Raw genomic sequence first — 22361 nt, 5'->3', positions numbered from 1 at the left:
CTCAGGCTGTGTACTCTAGGCCAGCAAGGGAGGAAGCCCGTGGCCTGGGCTGGGGGCTACCAGCCTGATCCCTACCCTACAAGTGGCAGGTGGATGATCAAAGGGTAGGCCCTCAGCGCTCCTCTCCCCAGATTAGGGGTGCAGTGTCTCCCTCCTTGCCCACTGCCCCCACTGCCACTGCACGATGTGGACTGAAGGTGAGCACTTGGGCAGGAGGCCGGGCCATCAGTAACGGGAGAGCAGGCCTCCTGGGGACCGTCACCTGATCTGCCAAACACGGTGGGTCTCACACATAGAGGGAAACAGATTGCGCTGTGTGGACTCCTTGTGGCAAAATGACATCGCTCCCCACCTGTCCCTAAACATCCAGGATGCACTGGCCCTGACCCTCACCCCCACCACTTCCACTTCTGACTTTTGCTTCCTTTGACTTTTGTAATCCTGGCAATGCTTTATCTGATCAGAAAGTAAATACAAGTTTAAATTAGGCAGGGAGAGCTCATTCCACAGGGTCTGTACTTGCCACTCCCCTGATCCTCTCTGGGAGGCCCGCCCCTCCAACAGGTCGGCAAAATCAAAAAGCAAACAAGAAACTGGGAAATGCTGGCAGCTCACTTCACTAAGGGCTCATCTCCCTAATTAATAAAGAGCTCAGAGAAATTGGAAAAAAAGAGTTCACCACTCCTATATTCAGAGAAATAGGAGACACGCCTAAGGAGCTGCTCAATTTCATTCACAGTCAGAATGTCATGTTTTATGGGTCCAACTAGCACAAATTTAAGATCCTGGTCAGGCTTTCTGTGGGCCTGGCCGTGGGAATACCCCACAACAGGGCACCACTGAAACAGAGCAGGACCCAATGAGGCCTCCCCAGGACAGACTCCTCCCCCATCGTGTCCTCCACCTGCCTCTTGTCTACAAACTTTAGTCAAAGAATAAGTTTAATCAGAGAAATAAGAAACTGCAGAAACAAAGGAAAATAATCAAGCAAAACAAAATAACAATAATTCAGTCATTAAACAAAGCCAAGGACCTTTAGTTCCTCCTTAAGAGCTATAGATAATATTCTGAGCCACATCCTTTGAGCTGTTTTGTAGATCCTGAAACCCCCACCAGGTGCAAGAAGTTAACTACATGATGACCAGACTGTAGCCATTACAGAAGCTGCCACAATTCCCAGAAGTGGCCTCAAAGAATTGGGAACACACCAACCCTGGAACCGAAGATTACCTGTACTTGGAACAATCAAAAATTGACACAATATTGTAAACTGACTATATATAGGCACACAAAAAAAGAAGAAACCAATCAAGATGATACTGATCAGACCACCACATACTCAACTGACTGTGCTGTTCTGCATGTAGCCCCTCCCTCTGTCTATACACCCCTGAAACTGCCCTGTAAAAACTTGTCCATTGATTGTCAGTGGGGGAAGGGGGCTGGTGTGGGGGTTGGCCTCTGGACAGGAGTCTGCCCCACACGTTTGCTGGCCTCTGGGAATAAAGCAAATTTTCCTTTCTACCAACATGTGCCTATCTTTGTATTGGCTTTCACCAGACCTGCGCTTTGGTAACACCACCACAGGCTCGCAGTCCTGCCTCTCAGGCACTTCCTGCTACCCATCTCCCTACTAGAATGTCAGTTCCTGAGGACAAGGCCATGTCTACTTTGGTCACAGTGCCAGACATACAGCAGGTGCTTCTGTAAATGCACTTAGAGCCTAACTAGATGAAAAAAAAAAAAAAAGAAGAGGGTACAGGCCAGAGGCAGAAGGAACAAGGCATGCCTGTGGGCTAACAGGCAGCCTGCCTGGTCAGAGGTGACCATGTGAAGGGATGGGGTGGGTGATAAGGGGCCTGAACACTGAGGCGAAAGGACCCTCTCCTCTCACGTTCTCACATGGCCAAGGGCCACGATTCATTCATTCACTCATTAATTTATACAATAAATGTCTCCTAAACACCTGCCAGGAGCCCAAGACAAAGGTAGATTATTAATGGGAAGGCAGAAGGGCCCAGCTTCCACAGAGCATCCACTAAGGGCAACAAAACACACATCTGAGTGCAGATGCTCAGCGTGGAGAAGAGCTGGTGGCTAGAGGCTACCTGGGAGGTTGCCAGCCTCCAAGATGGTCCCTCACATCCTGGGTCACACCCCTCTCCTGTCTCCTCTCCGGCAAATCAGGCTACTCTTTGCGACTGGTGAAATGGGCAGAGGTGATGAGTTTAACTTCTGTGGCTGGGTCATAAAGTGCCCTTTGGTTTCTGCCTTTCCCAGACCACTCTCTCAGGGGGAGCCAGCTGCCATGTCGTGAGGATGCCCAAACAGTGCTGAGGAGAGCCCTGTGTGGGCAGGAGCTGGGCTCCCAGACAACAGCCGGCACCAGCTTGCCAGGAGGGAGTGAATCACCTTGGAAGTGGATCTCCTGCCCCAGTCAAGCCTTCAGGTGAGACTGCAGCCCTGACCAACATCTGATTGCAGCCTTGAGAGAGACCCAGAGCCAGAGCCACCTGGCAAGCCTCACCTGAAACTCTGAGAGATAATAAACGATGATGATTGTTTCGAACAGACGGGTGAGGTCAGGTGATGACAGGCAGGTCACGTAGGGTCCTGCAGGACAGGCAGCTGAAGGCTGACGATCTGAGGGTTTTGAGCTGAGGGGAGGGCATGGAGATCTGCTTTGATTTATATGTTTTTAAAATAACTACTGAACACACAGAATTGGAAGCAGGGTCTCAAAGAGATGTTCACACACCCATATTTACTACAGCCTTATTCACTGTAGCCAAGAGGTAGAAGCAACCTGACTGTTCATCGAGGGATGAATAGATAAGCAAATTTGGCGTACATACATAAAGTGGAATATTATTCACCTTTAGAAAGAGCAGAAATTCTGACACATGATACAACATGGATGAACCTCAAAGACCTTAAGCTAAGTGTGATATTATGATTTATAAGGAGAAACGTGTATATTGTTCTTCATCTTGGTTTCTAGGACAGTGCTTCTAAAACCCTAGGAATTTCCGAAGTGGTAAGAGAGAAAAAGGTATCTTTGTTATGTTAATTAGGTAAATTTGGGAAAGCCCCTAGGTCACCTAAGGATGGAGGCTGGTTGCCATGGGAACCAACCCTGTGATTAGAGGGTTGGAATTTTTAGTCCCACCCTCTGACCTGTGCTGGCAGAGGGGCTGGAGGTAGAAATCAATCACCAATAGCCGATGATTTAATCCATCTTGTCTACATAACAAAGCCTCATAAAAACACAAAAAGGACAGGGTTCAGAAAGCTTCCAGGTTGGTGCACCTGGAGGAAACTCCACACCCCTTTCTCATTACCCTGCCCTGTGTATCTCTTCCACCTGGCTGTTCCTGAATTACGTCCTTTTATAATGAATCAGTAAACTAGTAAGTACAGTGTTCCTATGAGTTCTGTGAGCTACTCTAGCAAATTAACTGAACCCAAGGAGGGGCACAATGTAAAAACCACTACATACCAAAGTGAGCAATGCACACACCTTCGGGCCTCACAACTCCATTCTGGAACTCACCTGATGGAACAGCACCCCAGAACAGAAAGGACGTCAGCAGCAGTGTGGCAGCTGAAAACGTGGGGCTACCCAGGCGTCCCTCGCTGGGGGCTTCCCACGTGAATCAGAGGACAGATGGACTGCCCTGTGTAGCCTGTACCAAGATGTATTTGTTAGTGGTGGAAAACATGACAGACGTGGCTTCAGGGGGCAGCACAGGCTCCTTCAGGACCACCGGCTCTTCTTCGTCAGGGTGTCCTCCCAATGACCCCAGCTGCAAGAGGCTGCAGGGCCTCCAGGAAGCAGGAAGGGTCAAAGGGCAAACCTCAGTGAGGTTCCTCAATGGCCAACAGGTCACACGTCAAATTTCAAAAGGCTGGAAGGTGGATTTCCACTGGCCCAGGAGAGACAAGGGGTCAGACTGCCTCCCTTCATTGGATGGAATGCAGCTGCCATGATGTGAGGAGGCCCAGGCACTAGAGGTGGCCACCACTTCACGAGGTCTCTGCTGACAGCTGGCAACAACCCAGCCAGCCTTCAATATGACCCAGTGTGTGCCACCATCCGACCACAAGCACACAGGAGGGGCCCCAGTGAGCGCTGCCCAGCAGAGCCCTGGCGAGCCTGGAACCCTGAGCTGGAATGTTAAGGGGACTGTAGTTTTACGTCACTATGCTTGAGGTTTTGTTACGCAGCGATTGAAAAGTGAGGCAGTGATTTTTACCTTTGCTATTTTTCAAAGAATGTTTATTTCACACCCCTTACCGCAACTTTACAGTTAATGGATGCAGCACCCAGCTGGCTCCCTGCTGGCAGGCAGCACGTCCGATGGGGGAAGATACAAGGCAGCCAGCTGCAGTTGTGGAGAAGTCTGCTGCCATCTTTCGACTCTGTTATGCAAAACTAGATATGCTTAAAAAGTCCCCCAGTCTTTTTAAGGGAGCCTGGCTTGAGGGAGGCTGCAGCTGGTTCTGTGAACCTCAGCAGTGGTTTCAAGGAAGCCTACCTACAAAAACTGCTACAGCTGGGCTCCCCTGGGACAGGACACCCCAGCGAGGGTCCCCAGATCAATGCCCTGAGGGATCCCTAAACCTGGAAGTTGATTTCACTGACCAGTCTTGAGCTGGACACAGGTCGCGATGCAGGCGGCCGGCTGGTGGGGTTGGCCCGGCCTTCCCAGTGTGGAAGGTGGGCCCTGGCCTCCGCCTTAGTCACCCTGGGACATAGGCTGCAGGCTGTCTGAGCATTCTCACAGTCGGCCTGGAGGCAGGCAGGCTCTGCCCTGGCATCGCTGTATGCACCATCACCTGGGTGTGGGATGAGCTGGTGGGGCCACTGGGTGCCCAGGGGTCCTTGTCCATGCCTCGGGCCATGCTGGCCAGCTCTCTGGTGCCCTCGCCAAGGTCTCTGCAAGGAGAGGAGGTGTGAGCTCGGGGAAGACTGGGGACCCTGTTTAATCCCAACTCTGCCCCTATGCTAAGTACCCAGGCCCCAGCCTTCAGTGGGCCTGGGATAGACTGCTGCCCTGAGGTTGGGGACCCCATTTCCTCCTGCTCGAGCTGCCATGCACCCAAGGAGTCCCCTCCATCAGTGTCCCTCCCTGGGCCTCAGGCCCCTCACTTGTATGAGAAGGGTGACCCGAGGAACAGCACACCCACCTTCCAAGGGTGGGAAGGGGCTTCCTGGGGCTTTGTAGAGAAAGGAAGTTTTTTAAGAATGTGCATAAAACTTTGGGGACCAGGATGTCCTACGTAAAGAAGGGACACAGGGGCCCCAGGAACATTCTGGAAGACACCTTCACTCTTGCCAGGCTCTTCTCTGGCAGTCTGGGACCAGATCCCCCAACTTCTATCTCTTCAGTTCCCTTGTGGCCTTCCCTAACCTCCAAACGACAAACCAACCCCTTCTCCAGGTTGAGCAGACCCTGGCCCCACCCTTGTCCACTTGGCCCCACTCCCACCTCCCACTCACACTGGCCTCTGCTCCCTGAGGCTGCCTGGCTTTTCCCTCTCCCTGAGATGCCATCTCTATCCTTCCCCTGCAACACAGGCTTTCCCAGTCTATTCACTTCAGACATCACCTCTTCCGGGAAGCCTTCCCGGATCTCTGTTCCCACCTGCATTTAATTCTCAGAAAAGCTCTAGGAAGCAGTAGAAACTAAGAAGTTATCTGTTGGTTTGGTGAATAAGTGAATGAATTGATTAATTAATTACTGGAATGGAAAGTCAGCTTAGTGAGCATGTGTGTGGATTTTGAAGCCAGACAGCCTGAGTTTAAACCTAACTTCATGCTTAGTAGTTACGTCTGATTCCAGACAAGTTTCTTAAAATGGGATAAAATAGTGCCCACTCCTAAGATTAGAACAGGCAATACTTGGAAGAGCTTAGAACAGTGCCTGGCACAATGTGTGTGCTGGGAAGCGCTTATGAAATAAAAGTAAGGTCAGGGGGCAAACCTCACCCTACTGAAGATGATTTCACCACCCATCAGTGGGAGAACCAGGGCATCTGGGACTTGCCTCGGATGGCACATCCTAAGAGGCAGAAACTCCTTCCCCTATCCCACTGGGGCTTTTCCCAACTGAGACACAAGACAATGTGACTGACACAGGTCTATACTGGGGAGGGGGTGCCACAGGGCAGGGAGCGATGGAGAAGCCCTGAAACCTGCCAAGGAAATATGACCGTATGAATAGGAGATGCACTAGCAAGACAACTCCAACATAACTGAAACAAAAAGGAAGGCACTTGCGGCCAGCCGACAGGTAGGGATCTCTTCCCCAGTGTACACAGAGCTCCCAGTGTTTATGAGAAAACACACCAGCAAGCGATTCAGCAGAGCAAATGGAAAATGGCTAAAACCAGCAATGCAACTGGTAAGCAAAGATACGGAGAAAACATCCTTTCTCAACGTTACTCTTAAGAAATGCCGATGAAAACCACCTATGTAACTCACACCAGCTGAGTAAGCAGGTGGAAAACGAATCGCTAAACACTCAGCGAAGGTACGTGATGGTACAGCTGTAAAAACGGCTCAGCTAGTGCCGGGTTCCTGGAGAAAGAACTTGGTAATAAAAATACTTGGTCTATTTGGCCTAGACAGTCTGTTCCTAGGATCGCCCCAAAATGTCATCTCGAGAAAGAAAAACAGCTCTAGACATACTCAAACCTGAGCATAGTAGTTGAACTATTTGGAGCAAAGCTCTGGGGACCTCGGACTACCATGGCAACATGACAACATGTCAGGTTAGGTGGGAAGGGTGCAAGGGGGCATGTCCATTGGCCACAATTGCCATGACGTAAGCCTACTTGTGTTCAAAGCTCAAGGGAAGGAGGCCGAGACTCAACTCCTTCTTGCAGGCCTGGCCATTCCAGGAGGCAGCCAGACCCAGCGTGATGAGTGTGGACGTGGGACCAGACAGACCCTGGCCAAGACTGCACAGGCCGCCACCTCCTTCGCCTGTTTCCTCCAGTGTGCAACAGGGTCAAGAGTGAAATTAACTACAACAGGTGCTCACTGAGCCTGCGCTCCCAGCCCAGCCAAGGTTACTGACTCACAACTCAACAGGGCCAGGAGGTGAGCACTGCCATGATCATCACCGCACAAACAAGGAAACTGAGGCATGAACAGTCATCACACAGTGAGGCCATCAGGCTTGGGGCAAATGCTTGGCTCCCGGGGAGCTTCCTGTGGGGAGGGGCTGAGGAAATGGGCAGACTGCATCTGCGATGCTGGCTGTCCACTCCGCTCCCTGGAGGGGCAGTCGATCCCAGGGTAGGGCAGAGAAAGCACTAAATGGGCTGAAACATCTTGTGTGAGAAAGGACGCACTCGGAGAACAGAGGGCACGAGCAGGAGGCAGCAGAGCAGGGCTCCCACCAAGGATGGACTGGAGCCCACGGGAAACACGCGTCCACGTGATACAGGGGGATGGTGACCACTGAGGGTGGCAGGTGGGGACAGGAGACCCATTACACTATTCTGCTTCTGCATATTTGTGGAATTTCCCCATAATAAAGTTTTATAAAAGAATACTCATGAGTTCATAGTTGATACAAAGACAACAACAAAATGAAAAGGAAAGGAAGAAAAAAACAGAGCTCATCCTCATTCCTCACAGAAAAACTAACAGAATCACAACAGAATTAAAATCATTATTCTGTAACCCCCAGGGCGCAAACTGGTTCTGGCTGGATCATCCCAGGATGCTAAAGTCAGAGGTCACAGGGGGAGCAGAGCAACCCTTAGCAGAGGCCCTTCTTCATCACCTGACGTGGGCTCCTCTCAGCCAAGAGGGCCCAGTCCTCGCGTCTGCAAGGTGACAGCGTGACCCGCCTCTATAATTCACACCAGCACCACCCACGGGGCACCTGCACCAGAAATGCTGCCCAAATGCAGTCATGCGGGAACACCAGAGTCCAGAACACAGTGTCTGTAGGAGATGACTGGTCTGGAACCTGCAAAAGGCAATGCCACCAAAGACAAATAGTCACCCCATTTAAGGAGCCCAGAGACCAGGCAGCCGCGTGATCTTGGGTCAGGGGTGCTCACTCAAAGCTAGAAACAACACTGGGAAATGTTCTATCTGTAGTCCATCTTCAGCCAAGATTAGACTCCTTGAGTCAAAAAAAGGTACATAAGGGAACGTCCTTGTATTGGTTCAGAAAAAAGTGCTTGTGTGTGTGTGTGTGTGTGTGTGTGCGCGCGCGCGTGCGCGTGCGCACGTGCGTGTGTGTTGAAAGAGAGAGACAAGGAGAGAAGAGACTGAGAGACAGAGGAACTGGGAGGGAAATACCAGGGGACAGCAAGTTGACAGAGCAGTGGAACCCTGCTGGGTCCTGGAGAAGGGAAATACTCGTGCCTGGAAGCTTCCTTCTCTGGTCATGGGGAGACAAGACATGGGGTGGAGGGGCAGCCCTACGCACTAGGGTGCAGGGTCAGGCATGGATGCAACAAGAACCCCCAGCCCCTGTCTTAGGGATGGGAGTTGAGGCCCTGGAGAGCCTGGGCTCCCAGTATGTGGGGACAGTGAGGGTCTAGGTTCTCTGGCCCAGTGTTCTGACCAAGCCAGGGCCCCCGCCCTCGAGGCTGCTCCCTTGCCCCCTCGCCCTGCCCATGCCCACGTGGTGAAGCTGTGGTTGTCATGCGCCTGGATGGGCTGGATCCTGGGCTCCCCGCCGACGCCGCTGCTGTTGAGGCCCTTGAGGCCGAGGTAGGCGGCCTGCACAGTCTCCAAGTCCTCGCCTCTCAGCTGGAGCCACAGCTGGGCTGCCCTAAGGGGAGACGGGGAGAAAGATATTCAGGTGTCCGCGTGTCCGGGACACTGCATGCAAGTCTCTGTAAGGCCAACAGTCAGTATTTAAGGGCCACACGGTTCCCGTCGCAGCTTCTCAGCTCTGCTGCTGTTGGGGGAAAGCAGTCGTGGACGAGGAGTAAGTGCCAGGAAAACTCCCCTCACAAAGATAGGCTGTGTGGACAGTTCCAGAGATGAATCGAGCTGAGGGGGGCATGACATTGTGGATGTAACTAATGCCCCTGAACTGTGCATTTAAAGATGGGCACAAGGTCCTGGGTTCAATCCCCGGTACCTCCTCAATAAATAAATAAACCTAATTACCTCCTGTCCCCTCCCTCCAAAAAATAAGTAAATTTTTAAAAATGGTAACTTTTACGTTGTAAATATTTTACCACAATTTAAAACATATAAAATAAAATAAAATAAAATAAAATAAAATAAAATAAAATAAAATAAAATAAAATAAAATAAAATAAAATAAAAGGACACGTTTCAGGGAGGAAAAGTAGAGGCAGGCGGGACTCCCACTGCAGGCCATAGTTAACCATCAAGTAGCCAGCCGCGCATGCGCACGGACAACAGCCTGAAACCACCCCCACCACACCCACACCCACACCCACACCTGCAGCACGTCTTAGGAAAGACCATGAGAGTGCGCCATGTGCCCTCCACGGCCTCAGTGCTCTGTGGACAGCAAGATGCGAAGCCCCCAGCAGCCCCGCTCCCTGACCGCCCCCCCTCCCCCCGCCGCCCAGGAGGCCAGGAGTGGCCGCAGCAGGTGCCCCACAGCCGTGCCGGGGCCCCTGTACCTGTCGGATTGCCGCTGCTTACTCCTCTTCACGCATTTCATGAGGCAGCAGGTGAGGAAGCCCACGGACATGAGCAGGATGATGGCGCAGCTGACGATGGAGGAGATCACGGCCACCTTGAAGCCGAAGGTCTCGTAGGGCGGCACAGCTGTGAGGGAGACACGGCTAGCTCACCCAGACCCGTGGGCCAGCCCGCCCTTGGCAAGCCCTGTTCCGTGGGGGAGGCTGGGAGGTGCTGGCAGCTGAGGTGAAGGTCTGTGCAAACTGGTGTAAGGGAGGGACTATCAGGTAAGCCTGCCACCCCCCAAAAAGGGGTGTTTGAGCAGGGTTTTGGAGGGTGTTCAGGAATTTTTGGTGGCACACTGGGGGAAGCTCTGACAGGGAGTTCAGTGGTGGTCCCCCTGGGTCTCACCCACTGCAGCCTGGGCCCGAGACCAGAGGACAGCAGACAATCCACCATGGTCTGTTTTTACAATGCTCTGAGCTGGCAAAACCCTTCTGGGGCCTATGTACTGTCACAGGTCAGTTCCCAGGAAGGAACAAAAGCCATGAAAATGCCAGTTTTGGGGTCAAAACAAAGGGCCTTTGGCACATATCAGCTGTGTGCCAAGTGCTGAGAACTAATTCTACCAGGTTCTAAAGGATGTGCTGGGTGTTCGCCTTCAACACCTTGTATAACAAATCCAACTAGAAAACCATCTCCTCCCTGAGAGTGGGGCGCTATGGCCAGGCACATCCTAGCCTTTGGTATCCCCAGTTCTAGAATTCTTAGTGCATAGAATTTCCCATTAAGGTTTGCCTCGTGCCATGTACAAAAGAAAGAATGAATAAATGAATGAATGAACATAGTTTTCTGCTTAACAGATAAAGTGCTAGTTCAGACAGCACAAGGAACCTCTTGCAGATGACAGACCAAGTCGTTGGCAAAGCTAGAACCTGGAGCAGCTGCTAGGACGTGAGTCTATACTGCTAACGTGGAGCCCTGAGGGACCACCAGCACCGGAAGCAGGACCCTACACAGAAACCCGACTGAGACTTGGCACCCATGACACCTTCTCCATGGACACTCATGTCATCCATGTGACAAGATCAGCAACCCCCACCCCAACCAGGGGCCACTGCTGAGCCGGGGGCAGCTCGGGGAGTGGGCCTCACTCTTGCACATGGGGGTTCCCGAAGACCACTGAGCGACGCTCCCCTTCCAGGCACAGGTGAGGAGGCCTGACCCCACCATCTGGTGGCCTGAGGGGCAGTGGAACACAATGACAGTCCCCACTGAAGTGCCGTCTCCACGAAGCACTTGGAAGGTGCCCTGCGGGGGTGGCTGCACTTGTACACACAGGCCTAGGAGAGAAAAGAGGAGAGACAGCATGAAGACCCCACCCTTCAGGGCAGGGGCTGGGCAGGAGCCCTCACCTGGGACGGGCAACACTGCCCCTGTGACCACGCGATGCTCTGGAGAATGTCACACAGCTACCCAGGCAACTGGGAGTGGTGTCCATATGGCCAGTGGCCTGGACCCAAAAGTGGAGCTGATCCCTACTTTAAGTGAACTCTGGATGTTCTGAAGACCATGCGATTGATAAAATACACATCTGAGCACAACAAAAGCAAAAAGACAATTATTACCCAAGTGTAGCTCCAAAGGCAGAATCGGGGGTGGGGGGGGAGGAGGCAGAGAGATCTACAGATGTGATTTCATGGGAAGTAAAAAAACAAAAACTTTTGTTACTCCCTCCCTAATAATTGAAAAACAAACAAATTCAGGTGAAAAAAATTAGGAAAAGATATTTGGAAAACATAGGACAAAGGTCCAACACCCTTAATTTATAAAGGGGTTTTACATATCAATAAAAGCTGAACATCCAAGTAAAGCAGAGTATGGATGACTGTGTGAACAAGCAAATCACGAGATACAAGTAGCCAGCAGACATGAAAAAATGCTCGCCCTCACGGTAACTTAAGACATGCTAATTCAAGTGGGAGCTCATCTTTCATTCCTCCACTTGGCAGAAAGGAAAAGCAAAAAGACCACGTGTGAAGTTACTAAGGGGCCAGGAGCGACTCCCCTGATGGTGGCGCAGATCCAAACCTTTCTGTGCAGTTTGGTAAAGTGCATTAAGAGATTTCTGTTGTGCATACATCTGAGAATTTAGCCAACGGAAATAGGTATCTGCCGGCAGGATTTCTACACCAGGATGTTTGTTTCCGAGCTGTGCCGAATAGTTAGAAGCTGGAAACCACCTCCATCTCCAGCTGTGGGGATCAGTGCCGTTAATCAAAGCACATCTGACGCAAAGGCCAGCAATGCTGTCCCCAAGTGTGACAATGATGTCCTTATACAAAGACACAGAGGGGCACTCAGATAAAGTGGCGATCACAGGTGGTTTTATACAGTAGTAACTGTGACAACAGCTGGCACATATATAGAATTTACTGTGCGCTGGACACTGTTCCAAACACAACAGCTCATCAATCCACAAAGCACTTTCTGAGGGAGAACCATGATTTCCCCCTTTTGACAGGAGAGCAAACTGAGGCACAGGGTGGTTAAGTCACTTCCTGAAGTCACCCAGCAGCTATGTTGTAGGGCAGAGATTCAGAACCAGGCCAGGAGGCTCTGGGCCTACTTTCTCAACACACACGTGTGATACACAACGTGCCCGTCGTGTCTGGCTCCCCGTGCTCAGCACAGTGACAGGAGAGGTGCCCTGCTGCGTGTGTCGGCAGCTGTCCGTGCTTCCGGTGGAGCTGAGTCCTGCTGTATGAATGGCCCTGCTGGCTTCCCTGTTCCCTGCTGATGGGCATGTGAGTTGTCTCCGGTGTTCAGAATACAGAATGAAGCTACTTCCAATGCTCTGGAGCATGCCTCCCGGTGCCTGAGTGCAAGAGGCTCTTCCTTCTGCTTTTCTGGAAATTTCTGGTTTTGTGCACTGTGTACAACATAGAATGGCCAGTAGCAGACAACAGGGAGACTGGTTGTGGTGCTTGTCTGGCCTGTGCCTGGGGCAGTACTGACCAGAGGCAGCATCCGTGCCCAACTCCCTCCACAGAGACAGGGGCCTAGCTGGGAGCAATGGTGGGGGCTGGGACAGAGGCCAGCACTGCCCAGGCTGAGGACCCCTTTATTCCACACCACCCAAGACAGCCTTCCCCCTGCCCGCCACGCAATGCCTCCAGCCAGGACCTTGCCCCGGGCACCACACACACATGTCCTGCGGCCACTCGGCCTGCCGCACCCAGCTTAGCTCCTGCACTGGCCAACCTGCTCATCACTTGACCACCTCCATTCTAACTTTGATGTTAGCCACCAGGCCCTCTACCCTTTACTTGCTCCAGCCCCAAAACTTGGAACCTGCCTGGACTCTTTTTCTCAATCCACAACCAATTCCCCAACAAACCCTGTAGGTTCTGTTTTCAAAATACATACCCAGAACACCTGCAGAGGGCTGGAGAGCCCTCCAAAATCTTCATCCGCCTGGAAGCAGCCACATGGAATGCACAGTACCCCACTCACATAGGCTGTGGGCACAGAGCACGCCTAGGACTGCCCAAGGACAGTGGCTGTCACTCGGAGGGCCACAAGTGCACTCACGTGCCCCGAGATAGCACCTCACACGTTTGTGCATAACCAGCCCCATCCAGAGTGGAAACCGAGGCTCACAGAGGGCAAGGCACAACCACACGGCCGCACTGGCTCTGCCCCGCTTAGGGTTAGGGTGTTAAGGTGGCAGAGCCAGGCTTCAGCCTCAGTCCTGCACTCTGTCCTCAGGGAGGCCAAGGTTGCCTAAGACCCTCTCTGTGGGCAGGGACAGCGAGGGACAGTGTTTGGCTGTGGGTGGCCAAGCTGCATTTAGTCCACCCCCTAGCTCTGCCCCCAGGGAGAACCTAGGGGGGCCTCACCAGGCTGAAATGCTGGGTAAGGGAAGCGTGAGCCTGGGGCCCTTGTGGTTTGTGCACTTAGCAGGGAGGGGGGCACTGACTTCTGGATCAGCACAAACAACAGTGAGCACCTAACGGCTGCTCCACAGAGTTACAGCCATGAGGAAGGCCGTCCATCTCCACCTCACAGACGGGGAAACTCAAGCACAGCAAGCTGGATGACATGCTGGGGTGGCAGGGGTGGAGCTGTGCTGGGCCGTGGCCGCCATGTGAACTGCACGTCTGGGAGGGTTCGGGCCTCCCAGTCCCCAGACGTCCATCATTAGTGTCACATTAACAACAGCAATGAAGGTCTGATAGAATCTTCTGGTCAAGAAGGGGCCCGATTCCTGACCTTGTGCAGCACTCAGCCATCTGCAGAGGACGGCAGGGAAGAAATCATTATTATCCTCATTTTAACACGAAGAACCAAGCCTAGAGAGGTGGCTGACCTGCCCAGCACCCACAGCTAGAGTGGGCACCCAGAGACAGGACTGAGGCAGGGCTTAAGATACCTCACTTAACAGCAGAATGAGGGAATGTGGGTATTTGCAACATACATGTAACAGAGCATCTTTCCTACATAAACAGCACTTACATATTAATAAGACATGATAAAAATCATAGGAGAAAAAAATGGTAAGTTAGGAAAGGAAAAAAAAATGGCCTCAAATCAGGGGGCCGAGCAATTAATTAAGAAAATTAAACGGTATCTGCATCAGAAAGGAAGACGCAAAACTTCTCTATTATATGACACGATCTTGCATCTAGAAAATCCCTAAGCATCTGCTAAAAATCGATGGGAACTAATAAAGGAGTCCAGCAAGGTTGCAGGATACAAGATAAACACACAAAAAACCCCACTGTATTTCAGTACAGTGGCAATGAGAAGACTGAAAATGCAATTAAGAAAACAATTCCATTCACAAAAGCATCAAAAAGAATACATTATTTAGGAATACATCTAACAAAAGAAGTGCAAAACTTCAGCTCTGAAAACTACAAAGCATTGTTGAGAGGAATTAAAGAAGACCTAAATAAATGGAAATCCTTCACTCGCTCATGGGGAAGAAGACTTAACACAGTTAAGACGGCAATAGTCCAATTTTGCTCATGTACAGGTTCAACGTGACCCCTATCAGGGTCCCAGCTGCCACCTTTGCAGAAATTCACAAGCTGGTCCTAAAATTCATAAGGAAACGCCAAAGACCCAGAATAGCCCAACAGAATAGAAAACAACCTTGAAAAAGAAGAACAAAGTTGGAGGACTCATACTTCCCTATTTCAAAATTTACCACAAATCTACAGTGATCAAAACAGAACAGTACTGGCATAAAAGGCAGACATATAGGCCAATGCAAGAGCTGAGAGTCCAGGAATAAACGTATATTTACAGTCAATTGATTTTCGACAAGGGTGCCAATATAATTCAGTGGGAATGGTTTTTCAACAATTGGCGCTGGGACAATATCTACATGCAAAAGAAGAAAGTTGGATCTCTCCTCACATCATATACAATAATTAACCTAAAATGAATCAAAGACCTCAATATAAGACATAAAACTCTTAGAAGAAAACATAGGGGTAAATCTTTCTGACCTTGGATTAGGCAATGATTCCTCAATGATACCAAGAAGAACAACAAAAGAAACAGAGAACCTGGGCTTCATTAAAATGAAAAAAATTTATGCTTCAACAGATACTATCAAGACAGTGAAAAGACAGCCTGTGGAGTGGGAGTAAATATTTGCATCATCTATCTGATAAGAGACTGTATTCAGTAATGTATAAATTATTATAATGAATTATAAAAAGACAACTCAACTTATAAACAGGTAAAAGATATGAACAGACATTTTTCTAAAGAGATACACCAATGGCCACCAACAAGCACATGAAAAGATGCTCAACATCATTAGCTTCAGGGGAATACAAATCAAATCCTTAGGGAGGCACGCCGCATCTACCGTGAAAATCACACATGAAATAGACGGGTGATAACGGGTGTACCAAGAACGAGGAGAAACTGGTGCCCTCACACACCGCAGCTGAGAAGTGTAAACGGGGCAGGTGCTTTGCAGTTTCTTCGACAGTTACACAGAGTATGTATATGCATACATAAGATGCCGCGATGCCCCTCCAAGCAGCATACCGAAGGAAAAGGAAAACACATCCATGTGAAAACTTGTACACAAATGTTCACAGCAGCATTATTCATAATAGCCAAAAAGCAGAACCTACCTAGGTGTCCATCAACTGTCGAATGGATAAAGAAAATGTGGTCCATCAATGCAGTGGAATATCATCCGGAAGTAAAAAGGAATGAAGCACTGACACATTCTACAAGGTGGATGAACTTTCAAAAAATTATGCTCAGTGCATGAAGCCAGTCACAAGAACCCAGATATTGTATGAAATGTCTAGGACAGGCAAATCCATAGAGACAGAAATAGGTCAGCGGCTATCTGAGGCTGGGGGGAGAGGGGGTTGGGAGGTAACTTCTAAGGGCTGGGGGCCTTCCTTTTGGGGTGATGAAAATGTCCTAAAATTGACTGTGGCGATGGCTGCACATATCTGTGAATGTACTGAAAGCCATCAAGCTGTACACCATAAATGTACAATTTGACTGTGTGAATTATGTGGCACATGAGTTGTATCTCAATAAAGCTGTTAGAAAAATTCAGCGGAAATATTTATGTCAATCAAAGAAATGCAAATTTGCAGCCTAAGATATACTTTTGGTTTCTTAGCTTGGTCAAGATGAAAAAGACCAGCCCACCAGGTTGGTGAGGGTGTGCGGGAAGGGATCCATAACCCCTGCGACAGAGGGCGCAGCAGGGAGGACCTGGGAGGCTGTCCCACCCTGCAGCAGGGGACAGGCAGGTGCTTGCAGGCAGGAAGGAGTGGGGAGCCCCAGGGAGGCAGGGTGAGGAGGACACAGCACCTACCCTGTGCCCTCAGTCTGGACATTTCCTGACTACCCTCACTGGCCATGGGTCACCCAGTACTTAGCGGGTGGTACAGTGGGATGTCACTCTGACTCCAGAGTACGGCCCTTCATTAATCACCAAGCTCTGTCTCCACAGGCACCAAACCAGGAATGAATGAATGAATGAACACATGCATGCATGAATACAAGAATGAATAAATGAACGACCTAACAGCTGAGGGCTATGACCAGCACTCCCCCAGGAAGAACCTCTTTTCTTTTTCGGGATCCGTGGACTTGGACACGTGCTATCCTCCAGCCCGGGAAGTGGACTGGGGCTTTTGAACCGGGTAGCTGCAACAGGGCAGCCACGGGCTGGCCATGTGGCCCCCTCCCCAGGGCCACCGGGCAGCCAGCACTTCCCAGTCCCCAATTTAGAGCTGTGACTTCTCTATTCTTCTGTGGCCAAGCACCTTCTTTCTGCCCAGCCCCATGTGACCCTCAGGGAAGGGAGGCCCCTGTGGTGGGAGATTGGCAAAGGATAAGAGCTTTGGGGGTTTGTGGCTGCCGGCCCAGCACCCGCACCAGCGCCTGGGGAATGAAAGGCGGAAGGGAGAAACTTGTATTCATCCTTTAAAGATACAAGTAGAACTTCATCAAAAAAAGTCAGATGCCTTGAAGGATGGACAAAGAGATGCGATGAAGCAGGCCTAGTGAAATGTTAAGGGTAGGCTAGAGCTGGGAGAGAGGGGGTTATACATTCTTTCAACTCTGTGGTATGTTTGGAAAGATTTTAAATGTGGGGAGAAAGGCTCAAGCACCCCTGCTGAATTTAACTGACTGCCTGATGGGCCCCGGCTGGCCTGCCAGGCCCCATGGGTGGCTGCCCAGCTCCGTACCCAGGGCCCAGCCCAGACCCTGCATTACTAGCTCCGATGGCCCTGGCGTGGGGAGTCACAGACGGGAGCAGAGGCTCCAGGAACCGAGGCAGCAGGCCAGCCCTGCAGCCATACGTGTCTGGGTATAAGCCACACTTACCAGCTGGGTGACCAGGTCACCCATCCAGCCCTGTGACCCACCTGTAAACTCTGCAGTGAGCAGGACAGGGCGGGGGCTGACAGATGACGTGCAGCCCCCGCCCTAGCCGCGGCCCCAGCGAGGAAACCACTACTGTCGTGGGGAGAGGGCCTGGCTGTCAACAGCCACATCCTGTGCTGTTGCTGGGTTCCGCTGCAGCGAGGGTGCCCGTCCTGAGACAGCACTGAAGGCCGTTTCACCATCCAAGAATGTCACACATCTTAAAGGGCAGAAGTAACCTCTCCCCCTAAGATGCCCAGAGCCTGTCCTGCCTCCCGGAGCCTCATCACGGTGGGAGGGGGAGGGGTGTCCCACAGAAAGGGACCGGGCCTGACCTACAGATGCCCCCACGGTGGGCGTCAAACTGAAGACTTAAGAGAAAGGTACAAGAGAACTTGGAGCGCAGGCCCAGTGAGAACGCCGTTGCCCCATAACCATGCAGGCTGCGGGCTGTGGGTGGGAGGGGCCCCCAAGAGACTCAGAATGGGGGGCCTTAAATGCAATTGTGGCATCCCTCCCCAGACCTGTGGCCTTACATTCTGCATTGCCCGCCAGCCGATACAGGGGTCTCGTGCCCATCAGAGGTAGGGAGCCCCTTCTCCCAGCCTAAGTGTGTTGTTTGAATGTGTCTTTTTTGTTTTCTTTTTCTTTTTTTTTTTGAATGGGTCTTCTTTCAAAAATGAAAATGAAAGGTCTGAGGAAATAACTCTGGTAAGGGAGGGTAAGGGGAGGAGGAGCCTTGCCCATGGCCCCCCTGCAGTGAGTACCTCACAGAACCTTCCCCTACCCGGGAGGCGGGGAGCTCAACCTCCAGTGATCCCAGAGCCCGGCTGGGCTCAAAGGCGAAGGGAGAGAAGCCAGGTGGGCCTGCTCTGCTAGGAACACCCCCCCCCACAGCCCCCATCCAGGGGTCTGACCCTGCTGCATCACCTCCCAGCCTCAGGTCCTGGACCTGGTCCTCATCTTGCTCAGACTCAATTCCCCAACATGCAGATCAGGACGAGCTGCCCCCCAGGCTCACAGGAGGAGTGGGATCACCTGGTGGAGACCTTAAAGCCATGATGGGAACTCAGGAACACCCCCTAAGAGGAGCCCCCCACCCCAAGTCCACAACACCCAGGACACCTCTACCTGCCACCCATTCCCCTGCCCCACCCACCCCCCCAACTCCAATATCTCCTGCACCCCTTCTCTGGGCCTGGAAGACCAGCGAACACTTCTCTGGGCTGGGCCCATTTTCCACATGAAGGCTCCATATATATTAACAGGGCCCCCACCAGACCTTTCTACGGGACTGGTGACACGTGCCCCACATGGGGCAGGAAGGTGGACCGGTGCCAGGGGGCTACGAGGGCTTCAGTCTACCCACCTTCCAAGGATAGTCTGAGAAGGCACCAAGGTCTGGCAGGTGGGCCAGCTGGCTCCAGACACCACATTCCCCTACCACTGCAAATTGAGCCTCTGCTCACACTCCTCACTGACCCCTCCGCAGCCTGGGGACCCCCGGACTCCTTAGCCAGCCCCCCAGTAGCCCCTCCCCACACTTGGTGTCTAAGAAGCAAATCCCCCCTTCCCTGCTGAAAACCCGCACAGACACCCAGCTGCCTCTATACCCCTTCCTAGGCCTGGTGCCTGCGGCGGACCACCCCACACCCCCAGCTGTCCTTTGCTTCCAGCCCCGTCCAGCCCTGGTGCCTGACCCCGCCCACTTGTAGCCCCGGTCAGACACTGGATGCTGCGTGTCCCCCAGCCCTCCTTTGGCTGGACCCCTGCACCCCTCGACCTTTGATGCATTTTTTTCTCTGTACCCTTGATGATGACCCCACCTTTTTAACTATGTACAAATAAATCTCAAAGGAGAGGAAAAACAACAGAAAAAAACAAAGGAAATGGATATGATACAAACAGGATACAAACCAAAAACAGGCTCACTGGACAGTGGAGAGGCAGACCTGCCCATCAGGTGTGCGCCCAACAGCCCCATCACCCCCTCACCCTGGGCAATGCTCCCTCCCACCCCCTATCACACAGAGGGGCGCTCGGCCTGACCTGGACAGCTTGTCCTCCCAGCCCATCCCGCCCCCAGCCTGCCAGGCCAGTGGGGGTGAGAAAAATCCTTGTTTGTTAATCTTTTATCTGGAACCTTGGACCATAGGCCCATTCCTCCCGTCCTCCTTCCTGGAGCCCACATGGCCCCCAAACCCTGACCTCGCTCACGGGGGTAAATAAGTTACCTTTTATGCTGGCCATGGCTCCAAGAAGAGGGCACCCCCCGACCCCCCAAATCTCTCAGGGGAGGACACTGAGGCTCCAGGGAGCCTCCTTCATCCAGCAGCTCTGCCTGTATCCCTGGGAGGAGACCAGAGCTGGGCCTTAGGGGCACAGAGGCCATGTTTAGATTCCCACCCACACCCTCTGGGCTTTGCTTGCTCCTCCATGAAATGGGCCCAGGCTGGCTGTGTGGCTGGGCTGCAGGGGTGAAGCTAAGGGGATGCCCACAGAGCACGTCCTCACCCACCCGGCAGTTCTGCTGCCCCCTTTTCAGACCCCTCCTTCACAGTCCTTTCAGGGGTATGGAGGGGGGTCGCCTCTGGCCACTGGAACCCTGAGTTCCTCCTCCTGCAGTACCATGCTGCTGGACACTCTCCCCGATCAGGGAGTGCTGGAGCTGCCTGGGAAAGGGGCCTGAGGGCAGTGGGAGGGTGGCCTCCCAGTCAGCCATTCAATAAAGATTTAAGATCTTGCTCTGAGCCAGCCTCCCCCAACCAGCCCTTCCCTGGCTGTGCACGGGAGATGAGGGGAGAATCCTAGGACCCTGTGTCTGTTTGGCTGGACTTTCATACCTCCTCTAGGAACAGCAGACTAAAGTACCCATTTTATAGATTGTAGGTGAAACATCCATCCCATTGCTGTGTTTTAGACAGTGCCAAACTGTCTCCAAAGACCCCCACATCCATCCCTTCACTTCACAGCCCCAAAGGGAGATGTGGGTGCCCATTTCACAGTCCAAGAGACTGGGGCCATGGGGCAGAGGAGTGGAGGAGTCCGAACAACAGCTTTACCCTGGAGCAGAACCACGGCCAGCGTGCGTGCACTGAGCCCTCCCTGGCTCCCCCTAGCCTGTCCACAAGCCTGGGGCAGGTATTCAGTGCCCACCACTTAGCACATGGGGAAACTGAGGCACAGAGATAGAGAGAAGTATCCCAGGTCGGGGGGGGGGGCTCCAACCCCAAATTCCTGGGAAGGGCTGAAGGGCTGGGACCCCCAGGGCTCATGTCTGGGAGGAGGCCGAGCCGCAGCCAGTCAGATGCAGGGCTGAGGCCAAGCTGGGCAGGCCAGGTGGTAGGAACTGGACTCTTGGACCTTCTTTCCCCCAGTAGAGCCCTCTGCAAACAGCCTTTTGTATGCAAACTGGACTCTAAGACCCTCTTTCCCCAGGAGAGTCTTCTGCAAACCGCCTTTTGTATGCAGCCCCTCCCCATTCTTGGCTGACCTTGGGCAAATCCCTCCACCTCTCAGTGGACACTCACCTCCCCAGGCATTACTGCACAACCAGCACAAACAGTCCTCTTCACACACAGGGGCAAAACACGAATTCAGGACTGGGCATCAGGCTGGCCAAGGGAGTCAAAGAAAATAAATCCACCCCACCAGGTCAGGGGCAGGTCTCAGGTCTCAGCTCCCACACCACCAAGCCACAGGCCTCTGCTCTGCGACTTACTTCCCTGGGCCTAGTTTCTCCAATGGAGAGGGAGCCGGCACTCTCCCAGTATGGCAAGTGTCACTGTTTTAAGCATGACTGGTTGCACCCCAGGTGGGATGTGACGTGGCCAGCCTGCTTCCAGGCCCAGCTTGCACCTGTGCAATCCGGCGCCTGGCCTGGGGCACAGGTGTGCAGAGACCCTCAGGCTTAAGGGGCAGGGAGCAGCGTGCAATGAAATGAGCCTCCAAGAACAACTGGGGCACAAGGTCTGGGTTTGGTTGTGTTTCTAAAAGGGTTAGATTTTAGACGCATTCATAGAGCAGAGCAGAGCAGAACTGACATTCGAACCCAGGGCTTCAGGCGCGTTCCGTAGACCCGAGCTGGGCAGGAAGGTGAACCCCCTACAGAATAAGCTCGAAATCAAACACTCAAGATACCAACCAACCCTCCCCTCCTTCCAGAGACCCTGGAGCCTCAGCCCCAGGCCCGGCTGCCCTGGGACCTCAAGCAGTCGCTCCCCGCTCCCAGGAGCAGTTTCCCCACCTGCGAAGTGGGGCTGGGGAGCTAACCAAGGAACCGGGGCACCTCCCCGCAATGTGAGACCAGTTTCGATTTCCCCACGTCTGCCGCACAGACTTCCCCGCACCGAGGCGGCCCCGATCAGGAAAGGGCGCGCACCTGGCTTGGTGGGAGGCTGGACGCCGCCGCCTGGTTTCTGGCAACTCGCCGCCGCGCTTCGGCTCCGCTGGGGCGCCCGTTGGGCGGAGAGAGAGGGTCGAGGAGTTTCGTCCTCGGGCTGTACGCCTCCCGGCGGCCGTGCGCCACCCCCACCCCCAGGGCTGTGCGCCCTGCCCCTCAGCTTCCCCGTCCGTGAAATGGGCGCAGAGCCCCGCTCAAGGCCTGTGGCCTTGGCCCTCACCTGTGCCGTTCCCGGGGGCGGCCGTGGCGTCCCCCATGCGCCCCCGGGGCCTAGCCTTGCGGCGGAGGGTCACCGCCACCCCGCGCATCCCTGCGCGCTCCGAGGCGCTCGCCGGACTGCCGGGCAGGGGCCAGCGGGGGCGGGGCGGCCCGGACACGCCCTCCCAGGACTGGGGG

General features: G+C 52.9%; 1 protein-coding gene across 3 annotated transcripts; it reads right to left on the bottom strand.

Moving 5' to 3' along the window:
- Positions 1 to 4249: 4249 nt before the first annotated feature.
- Positions 4250 to 22343, bottom strand: SUSD3 (sushi domain containing 3). Of its 3 annotated transcripts, none has more exons than XM_010967476.3 (5): positions 22186 to 22343; positions 10792 to 10980; positions 9637 to 9784; positions 8655 to 8804; positions 4250 to 4939 (listed from the first exon to the last, which is right to left on the bottom strand). In XM_010967476.3, exons 1-5 carry the CDS (start codon positions 22271 to 22273, stop codon positions 4744 to 4746), a joined length of 771 nt encoding a protein of 256 aa, XP_010965778.2. In that variant the 5' UTR covers positions 22274 to 22343; the 3' UTR covers positions 4250 to 4743. The 3 variants fall into 3 exon arrangements, with proteins under 3 accessions (XP_010965778.2, XP_074219100.1, XP_074219101.1); XM_074362999.1 differs by lacking the exon at positions 22186 to 22343 and adding an exon at positions 21945 to 22077; XM_074363000.1 differs by lacking the exon at positions 22186 to 22343 and adding an exon at positions 21094 to 21163.
- Between the last annotated feature and the right edge of the window lie 18 nt (positions 22344 to 22361).

Source organism: Camelus bactrianus, chromosome 4 (genome assembly GCF_048773025.1).
Source record: "Camelus bactrianus isolate YW-2024 breed Bactrian camel chromosome 4, ASM4877302v1, whole genome shotgun sequence".
NCBI classification, from domain to species: domain Eukaryota; kingdom Metazoa; phylum Chordata; class Mammalia; order Artiodactyla; family Camelidae; genus Camelus; species Camelus bactrianus.
Note: the sequence above shows the minus strand (reverse complement) of the source record. Positions and strands in the feature narration are given on the sequence as shown.